Below are 13,157 nucleotides of genomic sequence, written 5' to 3'. Positions count from 1 at the left end.
ATTGGATGCGAAGTGGATGGAGAAGGAGGACCTAACAGATACTCCTCAGATTGTGAACCTTTACCTTGAAGCTTTTGATTTAGCATAGTCTTCTCCAAATGGAACCCCGAATTCAGCTTGGCCGGAGATTTGGTGCAGTGGGTTGCACAAGAGGAGAGTTACTCCGCTCCTTTGTCAACAGATGCCTTGATTTTTAGAATACTAGTCACTGATGTCTCTTTGAGCTTCAGGGATACTGAGAGCTGACAGTATTCTGCTATATGACTTTATGAAATGGAATTCCGGAATATGAAATTGATTTGTTCTTGACTTGTTTTTAAGTGCAGGAACAGATACGAAATGACTGTAGCATTTTGGTCTGAATGATCTTGAATAGACATGGTTGCAATAGGGGTTAGTCTATGAGGTCCTGAGTGGATCTAGATGCGATTGCTAATTGCATTGCCAATAAATCATGGTCTATGATCCAAACGAATGTTGAATGTGATTTGTCATGTGATGTCCTGTGATGTCAAGTGATGTCGTGTGATGCGACTGTCGATTGGTACATGTGCTAGATGTGTGTTCCTAGTGCGTCGATACTAACAGTCAGTGTCTGCTAAGACAATTTATGGCCTCTGTCTGTTTTGCAGGCGTAATCGAGGGCGATTACAATTCTTTCAAGAGGGGGGTATGTCACAAAGTGGTGACGTGGCTGCCCATACACTCACCCTCTGAGAAGAAATGGCGACGTGGTTGGCTGCAGAAAACCGAAATGCTGACGTGGCAATTCCATAGAGTTGATGATGTGGCAGCCCGCAAATCGCGGCCGTTTTTATGACAGCCAGAGCTCAGCTTTTGGGCGTTGCTTTTTCTACGCAATTGTTGAGAGAGAGAGAGAGAGAGAGAGAGAGAGAGAGAGAGAGAGAGAGAGAGAGAGAGAGAGAGCACGACACACGAGACGGGGAGTGGTGGAGTTCCACCCCGAGAGAGAACTGGCCCCAAACATTGGCGCCCCTTTCGGTATTTCTTTATATTGCTTGAACTCTGTACGTCGGTACTCCATTCTTTGCGCCTCACGCGGAGCATGCCAGAGAATGAGCCCTTGGCTCATATTTAAAGGCCCTTGGTCATGAAAAGCAGTTACATGAAGAGCTTTTAAACTCAAAAGCATCGGCCCAAAAGCATTTGCTGAAAATCAGCCAGCGCAATTCCGTATTGTCCGTACAACTGCCACGTCATTAGCTTTTACGCTATCTGTGAGTGTGTATAGGTCCAACTTTATCTTTTCTTTGTGTCACTTGGGCCTCATCGGACAGGGTCTTATAAGTTGACGGAAACTTCTCTTTAAAAATAGGCCTCTCGGCAAGACTTTATGAGTTAGTAAAACTTCTTCTGTTGTTTCTACTAGGGTTTAGGCTCCTCGGTCGGGATCTACATGTTGGCTCCGTTCTTCAGTCGCTTTGACACGTCAGCAATTTGTGACAAGCTACAGCTATACATTTTGTCTCTTCCCCCGAGAAATTAGTAGTCTTGTACGTAATCATTGCAGTGAGGCTACTTCGTGAATGCCCAAAAGTAGCAATTTGTGTCCGCAATTGCTGAAGATGGATGTTTTTCTCAGAATTGCGCACAATCTTCGACTGAGCTGTATTTTCAAGAGCGACCATGCGAGCGTTAAATCCTTGCATGGCTCCTTTGAGAGACCACACACGAATGTTCATCCGAACATTTGTACTTTTAGGAGTAGATATACGTTGTTTTAGGCTCTAGAAAGTACTTGTAGTCCATGTATATAGAGCACGTGTAAACGGAATTTGGGTGTTACCTTGTGTGTCTACGCGTTGTGCACCTGAGTTAGAGGAATCCATGATGAAATTCGATGGAAAATTGAATTTCTACGTGAAAATGGGTCCTTTTTGCACTTTTCCTTTGCAAAAAGTTAATCCTCGGAAAGCTCTTCGCGTTAGCATGAGTATCCGGAACAGTGCGGGTGATGTCGGAGCTCGAGCAGATGGGAGAGAGGGGGTGCGGAAGAGGCAAGAGTGCTTTGAGAGAGTCAATTTTTTTGTGTATTTGGACTCTTTGTAAGTAGTTTCTTAATGAACTGTAGAGCTCATACGATTTTTGGCAAGCATTTCTTCAAAATATCTTCTTTCGGGATACAAAACCTGAACTCGACGCTGCTCGCTACTGCTGCCGGCACGCTCCCCCTCCCCCTTCCTCGCCATCGCTACCTTCCCTCCCTGCCCCTGCGTCCCGCCCTCGCCCCCTAGCGCAGCCTGCCCTGCCCGCCTCCCTGCGCAACCATCCCCCCTGCCCGCCCCGTGCGCTGTCCACCCACCCCGCCTGCTGCCGTGCCCGACCCCCAGCCCGCTGCCCCTTCGCTGCCCTGCCCTGCCACGCCCGCCGCCCATATCCCAGCCAACCCGCATTTTCCGCCCCCCCCCTCCCCCCCCGTTTCTTTCGTTTTCTGCCTTTCTTCTCGAAGGTCTCCTTCAGCCGGCATTGGCAGTACTACTCCTTGGACAGTGCTCGTCAAGGTCATTTGCAGTGAAACTCTATCCGCTTCTCCGACACAACAGTAAACACAGATGGAGGCTCCAGCTCCGCCACAGAGGGACTCGCTCTTTCATCAACAGAGCAAGCGAGCCTAGCCGCAAAGGTAGAGCTTGCAGGCGACGTGTCATCTGCAAGATTCTCGGCATCCGACCTAGCAGAGGAGAGCTGCGTGACCTTCTCTAGGCCCGCCTTCTCGCAGAGGTGGGCAAGATCTTGGACGTACAGATACTTGGACGAGGTTACTATGAGATCGAGTTTGAGACCTCCAAGATGGCATCCAAGGTCATCGCCATGAGTCCACTGACCATCCGAGCAGCATGTGCCCACTTTCGACAATGGAGACATGGTTTCGACCCTGCTTCGGATGTCCTAGTAGAGGAGGCAGACATCTCCATCTCTGTCTCCTTTTCGGGTTTGCGGAGGGAGTACTTACCACTTCTGTCCAGGATTGGCTCAACCATTGGGACTGTCGTGGAGACACCTCGCACGGCAGCCTCAGTAGTTGCCAAGGCGGCTGGCATTCCCTCAGTTTGCGTTTTGGTCAGAGACACTCACACGCTCCCAAAGGTTATTCTTCTGCCTCGGGTGAGTGGGGGTTGGTTTAGACAGAGTGTGGAGTATTCGGGCCTCCTGAACCAGTGCTTCATTTGTCAACAGATGGGCCATCTAGCGAAGGCCTGTCCACGGAGGAGGCCTCGACCTACACCACAGCCTCAGCCCTAGCTTGCAAGGGCTGGCCAGCAGACACAGCCAGAGACACAGTGCACACAGGCAGAGCCACCCTCTGAGCCTGGGGCTCCAACGGAGGAGGGATGGCAGCAGGCCCCTGGTAGACGACGACAGGGGCAGCCTGGCACTTAGAGTGGTCCTCCCTCTTCTCCACCGCTCCCCCCTGCTCCTTCTCCCCCCCCTCCTGCTCCAGTTCCACAGTCGACCCAGGGGGCAGGGCCTTCTCCTGCGGCTAGGCGATCTCTTGGCAGCGCCTTTGCCATGAGTCGCCTAGCGAGAGAGGGACAACCTTTCTTGCTGCCCCCTCTGCACGTACAGACATCTTCCCTTGCAGCTATGCCTCGAGGTCTAACGAGCATTGACATCCGGCACCGACGGGACTTCTTCGACTACGGCTTCACTCGTTTTCTCGGCGACCCCTCAGCAGACCATGAGGCAGCCTGCTTCAGGGTCCATGTTTTGTTCCTTGCCGCTAGGGGGAGAGAGGCCTTGGACTCAGCAGTTGGCCTCTCCTTCCCCCTCTGCGGCAGAGACCAGACAGAGTGGACTCTCGACTCAGTGTTGGGATGGTTACACACACAGGTCCTGGAGTTCTCTCACCACATGGGAGAACTAGGAGTTATAGACATGCTCCAGACTTTGTGGCCATTGGCCAAGTTTGCGGTGACACCTCCAAACTCAGCAGGATGTAGACACATTGTGGTTTACTTCTTTGCCGATACACAGTGCTTGCCATGCTATGTATACATTCACGAGGACTCCTGGACAGAGGAGGTTGCTTTACGTACGGCTCGCTCTGCTTGGGCTTGGACCAGGCACTCGTTGCAGTCACGCCTATCTAGAGGACGCTCGGATGCGGATTACTCCCCATCCAAGCCAGCCTCGAAGATAGCCCGTCTAGCTGCTGCGGCAACATCTGTTCTCTCTCGCTCCCCATGAGGATCGTCTCATGGGATGTGCAGGGATCAGGTGGGCCCCAGTTTCAGCGTCAGTGGGGCTGACTGCGTCAAGAGCTTCAGCGTTGCCTTGTGGGAGGGGAGATTGATCTCCTTATGCTTTAGGAGCACCATCTGTGTGAGAGCTGCATTAGACGTTGTGGTCAGCTCTTGCGTGGACGATATGATACTTTTTGGTCAGTTGCTTTTGGACCTGGAGGCATCCAGGGTAAGGTATGTATGACTATTGCGGACTCTTTGCAGCAGGCCATTGTGGGCAGAGGGATTATTGTGCCAGGCAGGGCTCAGTGGATTACTATGCAGGTTCAGGGTGGCCTAGTGGGTTTCCTGAGCATCTATGCGCCCAATGTGGCGAGTGCTCGTGCAGAGTTTTGGTCACGGATAGTTGAGTCTCTGCCGCAGGCAGAACATTGGTGCATAGGAGGGGACTTCAACATGTTGGAGGACCCTTCTCAAAGGGTTGGTGGTAGCCATGCTACTGTGCATGGAGTTAAGTTGGCAGCTTGGGAGAGGTTTTGTATGACTTTGAGGGTCTCGGATGTTTGGCAGTACTCTGGTTTTGTGAGGTCCCTAGAAAGCCTTGCCTTCTCTCGATCGGACCGCAGAGTGGGAGGAGTGAATCTATCGCAGATAGATCGCTTCTACACTAGTGACCACTTCAATGACCTGGGAGGGACAGTGGGCATCCGTGCAGGGACCTCCTTCTCGAACCATGCACCAGCGATCCTCACAGTAGGAGACTGGTAGAGGAGTGGGAGCACGATGCTTCGCATCCCAGAGAGGGTCTTGTTGGACTCGGCACTCAGAGAGACGGTAGAGGCTCTGTGGACAGAGGGCTTGGACAGGCAGGACTCTCCTGCTGACAGAGTGGCCTCAGGCCTAGCTCAGATTAGCCGTTTTTTTCTCCAGGAGTCTCTGGCTCGCCGGGCTGCAGCGAGAGAGGCGGAGCAGCGTCTCAGACGGGGCATTGCTTCGTTACAGAGGATGTAGGAGCAGCATCCAGACAATCCTTGGTTGGAGGAGCAGTTACAACAGACTCGACAGGAGCTTGCTAGCACAGAGGAGAGGCGACATGAGTTTGCTTTTCACCTACAGGCATCTCAGTGGACCCAGGTGGGCGGCAGAGTGACTGGTGCTTTCTTTGAGGCAGTGGGACCTCAGCACTCGCATGCCAAGGTCAGTCGGTTGAGGAGGCCCGACGGGTCAGTTGCTTCTGAGCCCGAGGATATGCGTGCAGTTGCTACTGACTTTTACCGTGAGTTACTGTCTGCAGAGTCCCAGTCAGAGCATCAGGATGCATGTAGGGAGCAGGTTTGGGCACAGATGCCTTGTCTTGTGACTGAGGAGATGCGTCAGAGGCTTGAGCTGCCACTTCAGCTTGAGGAGTTGCACACGGCTCTTAGGGCCCTCCCCCATGGTAGCTGTCTAGGTGAGGATGGGTTGATTCCCAGTTTTTTCTTGGAGTACTGGGACTTGCTTGGCCCAGATCTCTGCAGTGCTTTTCAGTCCCATTTTGCACACTGGAGTGATGTTTGACAGCATGAGTGAGGGCCTGATCTACCTCATTCCCAAGGAGGGTAGCTCCTTGGATGAGATTCGACAGTGGCGCCCCATCACCATCCTCAACTCAGCCTACAAAATTCTTGCCAAGGCTCTGAGTTTGAGGATTCAGCCACTTTTAGAGAGCCTTATACATGGGACTCAGACAAGTTTTGTCAAGGAACGCAGTATCCTTGACAACATCTTTACTTTTTGGGAGGCTTCTGCTCTGGCACGGCTCCGTGGTGAGGACCTCGTGATTCTTCTTCTCGATTTTGAGAAGGCATACGATAGAGTTGACTGGGACTTTCTTGAGGGCACTCTGTGTAGGATGGGCTTCTCAGATGCTTGGATCAGAGGGGTGTCAGCTTTGTACAGACAGGCTCATAGTCAGGTACTCTTGGCAGGAGGTAGAGGTGATCGCTTCATGCTTACACGCTCAGTCAGACAGGGCTGTCCTCTTGCTCCCTTCCTCTTTCTGTTCTATGCGGAGGTGATGAGCAGGTTTTTGGTGTCGCAGCAGGTTGGTCTACGGGGCTTAGCACTTCCTATTCGGGGAGATGAGCTACTGGACGCTGAGTTTGCCGACGACTCAGCCTTGTACTTAGATGGCCAGGAGGCCAACCTTCACAGGTGTGAGCAGGCTCTGGAGACCTTCTGCTGTGATCGGGCGCATTGATCAACTGGATAAAGACAGTGGCTTTCTCGGTTGGTAGTGCTCCTGTGCCAGATTGGATGCCTGGAGAGGTTTTAGGTGGATTCCCCCAGGGACTGCAGTTTGGTACTTGGGCTGTTTGGTTGGTTTGGACTTGTCTCCCGAGCAGCAGATTGCTCCCCTTCTCTTGTCTATCAGGAGAAAGTTGTTACATTGGAGCTCAACAGGACTTTCTTTGGCTGGCAGAGTAGTAGTTGCCAACCAGCTGTTGTTGGCGACTATGTGGTACATCACTTCCTGCTGGATCTTCTCGAGTTCTTGTATCAGCCAGGTAGAGAGGCTGATCAGGAACTTCCTTTGGTCAGGATGTGACACTCAGATAGCCCGAGCCAAGGTGGCTTGGCAGGTCATCACTCTTCCTTGTTCACAGGGAGGGCTTGGGATCATTGATCCAGCTCAGCAAAGCAGAGCCCTTCTTGGGAAGTTCATTGTCAGAGGACTTCTTCCAGGTGAGGAGCCTTGGAAGGAGTTCTTGCTACAGCGGTTTCGTGCTAGGGTGCCTCCAGCAGGAGGCCCTTGGCAACCTTCGACCAAATGGATCTTTATAGAGATGCACAGAGTTGGTTTGAGCAGGAGACTGGAGGACCGCTTCGTTGTGAGTTTGCTTCGATCTTGGGATCACTTGCGGCGTGGCCTGGAGATGAGACAGCCTACGTGCACGGAGGAGCGCCTACGGCAGCCCCTTGTTTGGAACCCCATGGTTAGCACTCAGAGAGGCCACTTGGTTGGTAGTCGGCCTCATGTTTCTTGGGGTCCCATGGCAGGAGGTCCAGCGCGCTCTTTAGGTGACTGGCTTGAGTTCACAGGTTTGTCTGAGGAGGTGCAAGGTCTCCAGCTACAGGGCATGAGAGGGGTGCAGAGCATGTGCAAGGACATTTCAGAGTCAGTTCCAGCTGAGTGGCTCACGCCTTTCGAGCCGGTAGCACCCCGCTGGATGGGAGCCTTCAAACGACTGGAGGTTCTCATCTCAGTCAGGGCCTTCTCAGAGATTGTCCCAGCCCGTTTCTTCGAGCTTCAGGGTGGGGGACGCCCATAGTTGACACGTACGGTCACGTACGATGGTTACACGTACGAAGACGTGCGGTACTAATCGAACTAAAAAAAATTAGACGTACGTTGACGTAACGTACGATGCAAAAAAATAAATCATATATTTTTTAGAGCTTTTACTCTATTATGAGTAACTACTTAGTATTAAGTACATACAACTCAAAGGAGATGTCTTACAAGTAAGAACATTAAAGATTTGGCCATGGACATTGGAAACGGCAATGTTCGAAAAAAGATGATCATGATTGCATTTGATTTCATAATTCATTACATAAGTAGAGTACTAGAGAGTCGAGGCTCGAGAAATACAAGTGACAAAAAGTAGTACAAAAAAGTAGTGACACAACTCATAGTCTCATGGCCCATGGGTACAAACTTTAAAGCATAAAGAGAGAGTTCTAAGTGCTCATATCGCTCTCATCACCGGAGTTGTGGTCCGAGCTTGAGCTAGAGCTTGAGCTAGAGGTAGCTGCATCATCCTCATCACTACTTGCATCAGATGCACTAGATGCAAGACCATAATCTCCCTCACTAAGGATGTTGCCCTCATCATCAAACTCTGGCTCTCTAGGATCCGTAGGTCTAGAAATGGACACATTCTCCAAAGTGGTGTCCGCCATAGTAGATCCGCTACCCGAGCCTCGCCGCACATAGGTCTTGGGTGTCCGTGCCGACGCTCTTCCACTCCCACGAGCAACCGAAGTGGAAGCTCCTCTACCTGTAGTTGCCAAAGCTCGCACAACCACCTTCTTGCGGGACCGTGTGCGAGAGACACGGCGATCAATCTCCTCCAACTCCAAGTAGAGGTATCGAAATATTTGCTCCTCCTCTGGATCGCGATCTTTGTTGAGACTCTTAAATGTTGAGACTCTTAAGAGTCTCAATGGAGAGCTTGCATTCATCTACATTCACCTATTTGTCATTTACAACATGCAAGAAGATTAATGGAGTTAGCAATTTGGTATGCCAAAATATGAGCACATGATACATCATACATGTGAAAGCATAAATAAAGAGTATGATGTAGCCAACTCAATTACCTGCCTAGCCATTGGCATCTCGTGCATGGACCTCAACATGCGTAAATTGGAGCGACAATAGATAAGCCGCTCCAATTGCTTCGTAGAAAGCTTGTTGCGGATCTTGGTGTGTATAAGAGAATACGCCGACCAATTCCGCTCACATGCACCCGATGAGCAATCCTAGAGCACATAGATGATAGAAGAGAGGCATGAGATTTGAATTGTGGGAATTTTCAATTGAGAGGTGACTTATGTGACATGTCACATGAATGATGAATGTCAAATGATGACATGATTGAGATTATAAATTTATAATTTATGGTATGGTATTATGTATAATTATTAATATATATGATATACCTGTCCAAGAACCCTCAATGCCACCCTTTGAAGGTGAGGCAATTGATAGCCAAAACATTCCCACCAAAAAAGAGGCTTCACTAACGAATCCCTCTTCCAACACACCGAGGAAGCGAATGCCGTGCCTCTTTGGTCTCCATAGTTGATGAGCTCTTGGAGAAACTCTCCATGGTGTTCTTCATTGAGTATCTTTGGAAGGTACTTGTCGCGCTCCTCTTGAAGTGCTTGATCCGCAAAGATTGATGGCTTTTTGAAAGCCGGATGCAAGAGGGCGGCAAAGCCATGGATTGGTCGTCTCATCCAATCCCACCGCTTTTTAACAAGGAAGAGAATGTCATCTCTCTTTGGAGAGTCCTCCAACACATCACTACAAAGAGAGAGAGAAAGATAGTCAAGCATGGAAGGGTAGAACCGTAGATAGAAAAAGACAACTTACAATGTACATAAATCATAAGGTGATATGTTTACCGTGAACCATCGGGTGCTCCATCAAGAATGGTGGATCTCTCAATCTCCTTGTAAGCCTCCTCCATGAAGTGGTAAAGGAGACCTATGGTAGACCCTTCCATGTCGGTCATCCGAAGCACCTTATACAATGGCAATACCACCATGACAAGACCCTTGACCTCTTGCCAAAACTCCTCCTTCAAGCAAAGCCGTTGGATGGCCTTTGCATCTTGTTGGGATGATTGGGTCTCTTCTTCAATCCATGCTTTGAACTCATCCGAGACCATTGTCTTTTGCAAGTTGGTTTGCACATCATAGAGGCGCTCAAGGAGGAGCCACATAGCGGCAAAGCGTGTTGCGGAAGGCTTCTTCAACTCCAAGCCGGAGTAAGTGCGATATATCGCAAGTACTCTCACCTTTTTGTTGATGAAGTTGACGATGGAGAGGGCTTGGGATAGAATGTCCTTTACCCAAGGTAGGTCGCCAATGTCCTCCAAGAGGAGGTCAATGCAATGTGATGCACATGGAGTCCATACTATGTGTGGATACTCCGTCTCTAGCTTTTTGGCCATGGAAGCACAATTGTAGGCATTGTCAGTGATTACTTGAATGACGTTGCTTGGACCGATCTACATATGGAGAAAGAAGGGAAAGTGAGAAGAGCCAAGGCAAAAGACAAAATTGAAAATAGTAGATACTTGAGAGTGGAATCAAAAATTTTACCTCTTCTATGGCTTGACGAATGTGGCGGTAAATGAAGGCACCCGTGACCTTTTTCCCCCTTGCTCCCGCATCAACCGCTCGCAAGAAGTAGGTGCCAAGAGGGCATGAGACAAGGATATTAATGATTCCCCTCTTCTTGCGGTCACTCCATTCATCGGTGAGAATAGAGCAACCATACTTTACCCATCCGGCACGCACGGGGTCAAGAGACTTGTCGATTCGTGCCCTCTCTTCATCAAGCTTTTTGGTGCGCATGTCATGGTATGACACTCCCGTCCACCCTTCACATGGACCAACCGCGGCAATAGCCTTCACCATGCGTTTCCAACGATCCGTGCGAAGAGTATGAAAAGAGAGATTGCACTCAATGATGGTGCGTGCAATCTCTATCTCCGCTTGTCTTTGCCTCTCTTTGAGGAAAGACAATGGACCGGAAGTTCCACCCACCGTTTGTGCAAGAGTAGCTTGCTTTGGAGGCCGCCCACCATGACTTCTTTTGCTCTTCTTTGAGACGCTACCACCCTCGGTGGAGGCCATGGTAGCGCCGTCGGATGCAACGGACATTGATGGAGAAGCATCCTCTCCCGAATCGGAGAGATCATGGTCGGGCGGAACCACCTCCTCTGATGCCTTTGCAGCCGCCTTGCGCGTCTTCAAGGGGAGATACTTTGCTTTGCACTCTTGGAGAGTGTCGTCGGGGATATTCGGACAAGGACCCGCTTCCCCTCCCACCTTGGTCAAGTTGATGATAAGGCGGGTGGAGCTTGAGGTCATGGTCTTCGGGCAATATTTGCAATACCATTTGCAAACATTTTGCTTGTTCTTCACCCTTTCAAAGTAGCGGCAATGCTTGTTGAAGGCTTCATGAAGAGCGGGCGGCATTATGGAGAGCTTGAGGGATGGGGAGTGATGAGAGAACTTTAGAGTAATGGAGAGCTTGAAGGAGATGGATGGAGATGAAGGGAGCTTAAGGAATAATGGAGAGCTTGAAGGAGATGAAGAAAGCTTGAGCCTTGAAGGAACAATGGAGAGCTTGAAGGAGATGAAGGGAGCTTGAAGGAGTAATGGAGAGCTTGAAGACTTGATGGAGTGCCAAAGCTTGAAGCCTTGATGGAGTGCCAAAGCTTGAAGCCTTGGCCCTTGATGAATGGAGAGAGCTTGAGGGAGCTTGAGTAGGGAAGGAGATGAATGAGAGAGCGTGAGGGATATATGGAGAAGAAGAGAGGGTGGGCAACCTTATATAGGTTTTGAGGAGAGAGGGAGAAGAGGGTTAAAGAGAGAGCATGCTTCAAAATTCAAATTCCATGTGCCATGGCCATAGCCCATGTGGCTTTGTGTGTGTGTGTGTGTGTGTGTGTGGATGATGGGGGGGGGGGGGGGGGATGGCACATTGGCTTATGATGCCTCAAGGGCCAAGGTTCCAAGGCCCCCAACGTTCAATTTTTAACGTTCAAAAACTGCCAGCACGTGGCGCTACAAAACGGCTGTAAAAACAGTCAAAAAGTCCGCCAACGGTCACTTTCTTTTGATCGGACGGAACTCGTACGGAACGGACGGGACGTTCCGTTCGACGGACGTGGACAACCCTGCTCTCGAGTCAGCCAAGAAGAAATAAAAAGCCTCTTGAATTGCAGCCATTTAACTGGCGCAGTCTTGTTTAATAGAAGCGTGGACCACCAAGTTCGAGCATTCCCCTTAAAGTAAGAGGCAGTTCTCCGAATCTTAGAGTGCTCTAAGTAACGTCCTCCCACGAAAGCGATGTCAAACTGCTGTACAAAAGACAAAGCCTTCGAAGCACCTCTATAACCAAAAAACGTGTCAAATTTAATTGATTGTCCACATTGCCACACTCAGCCCTGGCGTTTTTGGTCTCCATCAGCATCTCCCTTTAGCCTTGGCGATTTCAGCCCCTGACCATCGCCAGCAGTCCCCAGAACCCCAGCGTTTTCATCAACGATACCAGATCTGCTAGCGTTTTTCATTTTCAGCCATTGTTGCAGCAGATGTTCAGCACTTTCAGCATTCAACACAGCCGCCGATTCAGCCCTAGATGATTGCAGAAGATCCCCATTTTCAGACATCAAGAACGCAGCCAAAACAGTCATTTTCAGCCACAAAAAACAGTCCCAGATTTCAGCCCCTAGCGTTTTTGGACAACAGATAGAAGACCGCAGATTTCAGCCCCAAAGTCGTCGTCGTCGTCACCAACATAGTCCCAGATTGCATCAGTCCATTGCATCGTCATTGTACCACTTTGTGCAATCATAAGTAGACCGCTCGCCGACGAGAGTGGGACCTTCGGAGGAGGGTTTTGCAACGTCTCTAGTGTCGTATCTCTCTTCTCTCTCTATCTCTCAGTCTCATACACTTGCACGCACAGTGTCCATTCACTTTGTTTGTGATCATAGCACTTTCCATTAAGAACAAAAGGCTCTCCCTTCCATAAGAACTAAAAGGAACCCTTGAGCACAGTTCGGAGCACTCAACTTGAGCAAAGCGCAAATGATCATTCCGCTGCACCTTCCAGAGATTTAGACTTCTTTGCCTTTTTCTTGCCCTTTCCGAAGCTTTGCTTTTTGCTTCGCTTTTTGCGTTTTCTGTCTTCTTCGCTCGAGTCAAATGGGCTAGAAGAACTGTCAGAAGAAAAAGAAGAAGAGGAAGAACTGGGTACTCCTTCAAATCGAACACGCTTCTTCTGCTTTCTTGCCTTTTCAAATGTAGACTGACGACCCAAATAACCCGGGAAGTTAGTGCCTTTCTTCTGCTTTTTGTCGTGCTTTGTAGCTTTGTTCTGCCTGTCAAAAAGCTGAGCAATTCGTGCAATTCGTGCATCAACCACCTCTTCTCATTCTTTCTCTGAATATTTCCTGGGAGTAGGAGGTTTCTTGAGAACGGGTTTGCGGGGTGGCTCTGTGGTCTACCGCCACTGCGTGTGCACCTCATTGAAAGAAGTCTGGCTCGTATATTTTGCCAATTTCGGGTCCTTCGCAAAATTAAGCATCATCTTTGTTGCATCGCGACCAATTGTCGACGCTCCATCTCTCGACGCTCCGCCTAAGTAGGCCGACGCGGGCT

At 49.9% G+C, this 13,157-nt stretch overlaps 2 protein-coding genes and 1 pseudogene across 2 annotated transcripts in view; all 3 read right to left on the bottom strand.

Annotated features, from left to right (window-relative positions):
* Positions 1–13,157, bottom strand: part of LOC147444999 (uncharacterized) — an 86,316-nt gene that overhangs the window by 42,151 nt on the left and 31,008 nt on the right. The gene's annotated exons all lie outside the window — the stretch shown is intronic.
* LOC147445001 (uncharacterized) lies at positions 7,865–9,994 on the bottom strand (annotated as a pseudogene).
* LOC147445000 (uncharacterized) lies at positions 9,954–11,308 on the bottom strand. Its single transcript, XM_086527660.1, has one exon. The coding sequence runs from the start codon at positions 10,962–10,964 to the stop codon at positions 9,954–9,956; it is 1,011 nt and encodes a 336-aa protein (XP_086383786.1). The 5' UTR covers positions 10,965–11,308.

The sequence above is a fragment of the Adiantum capillus-veneris genome, chromosome 13, assembly GCF_014529385.1.
Source record: "Adiantum capillus-veneris isolate H3 chromosome 13, ASM1452938v2, whole genome shotgun sequence".
Lineage (NCBI taxonomy): Eukaryota > Viridiplantae > Streptophyta > Polypodiopsida > Polypodiales > Pteridaceae > Adiantum > Adiantum capillus-veneris.
Note: the sequence above shows the minus strand (reverse complement) of the source record. Positions and strands in the feature narration are given on the sequence as shown.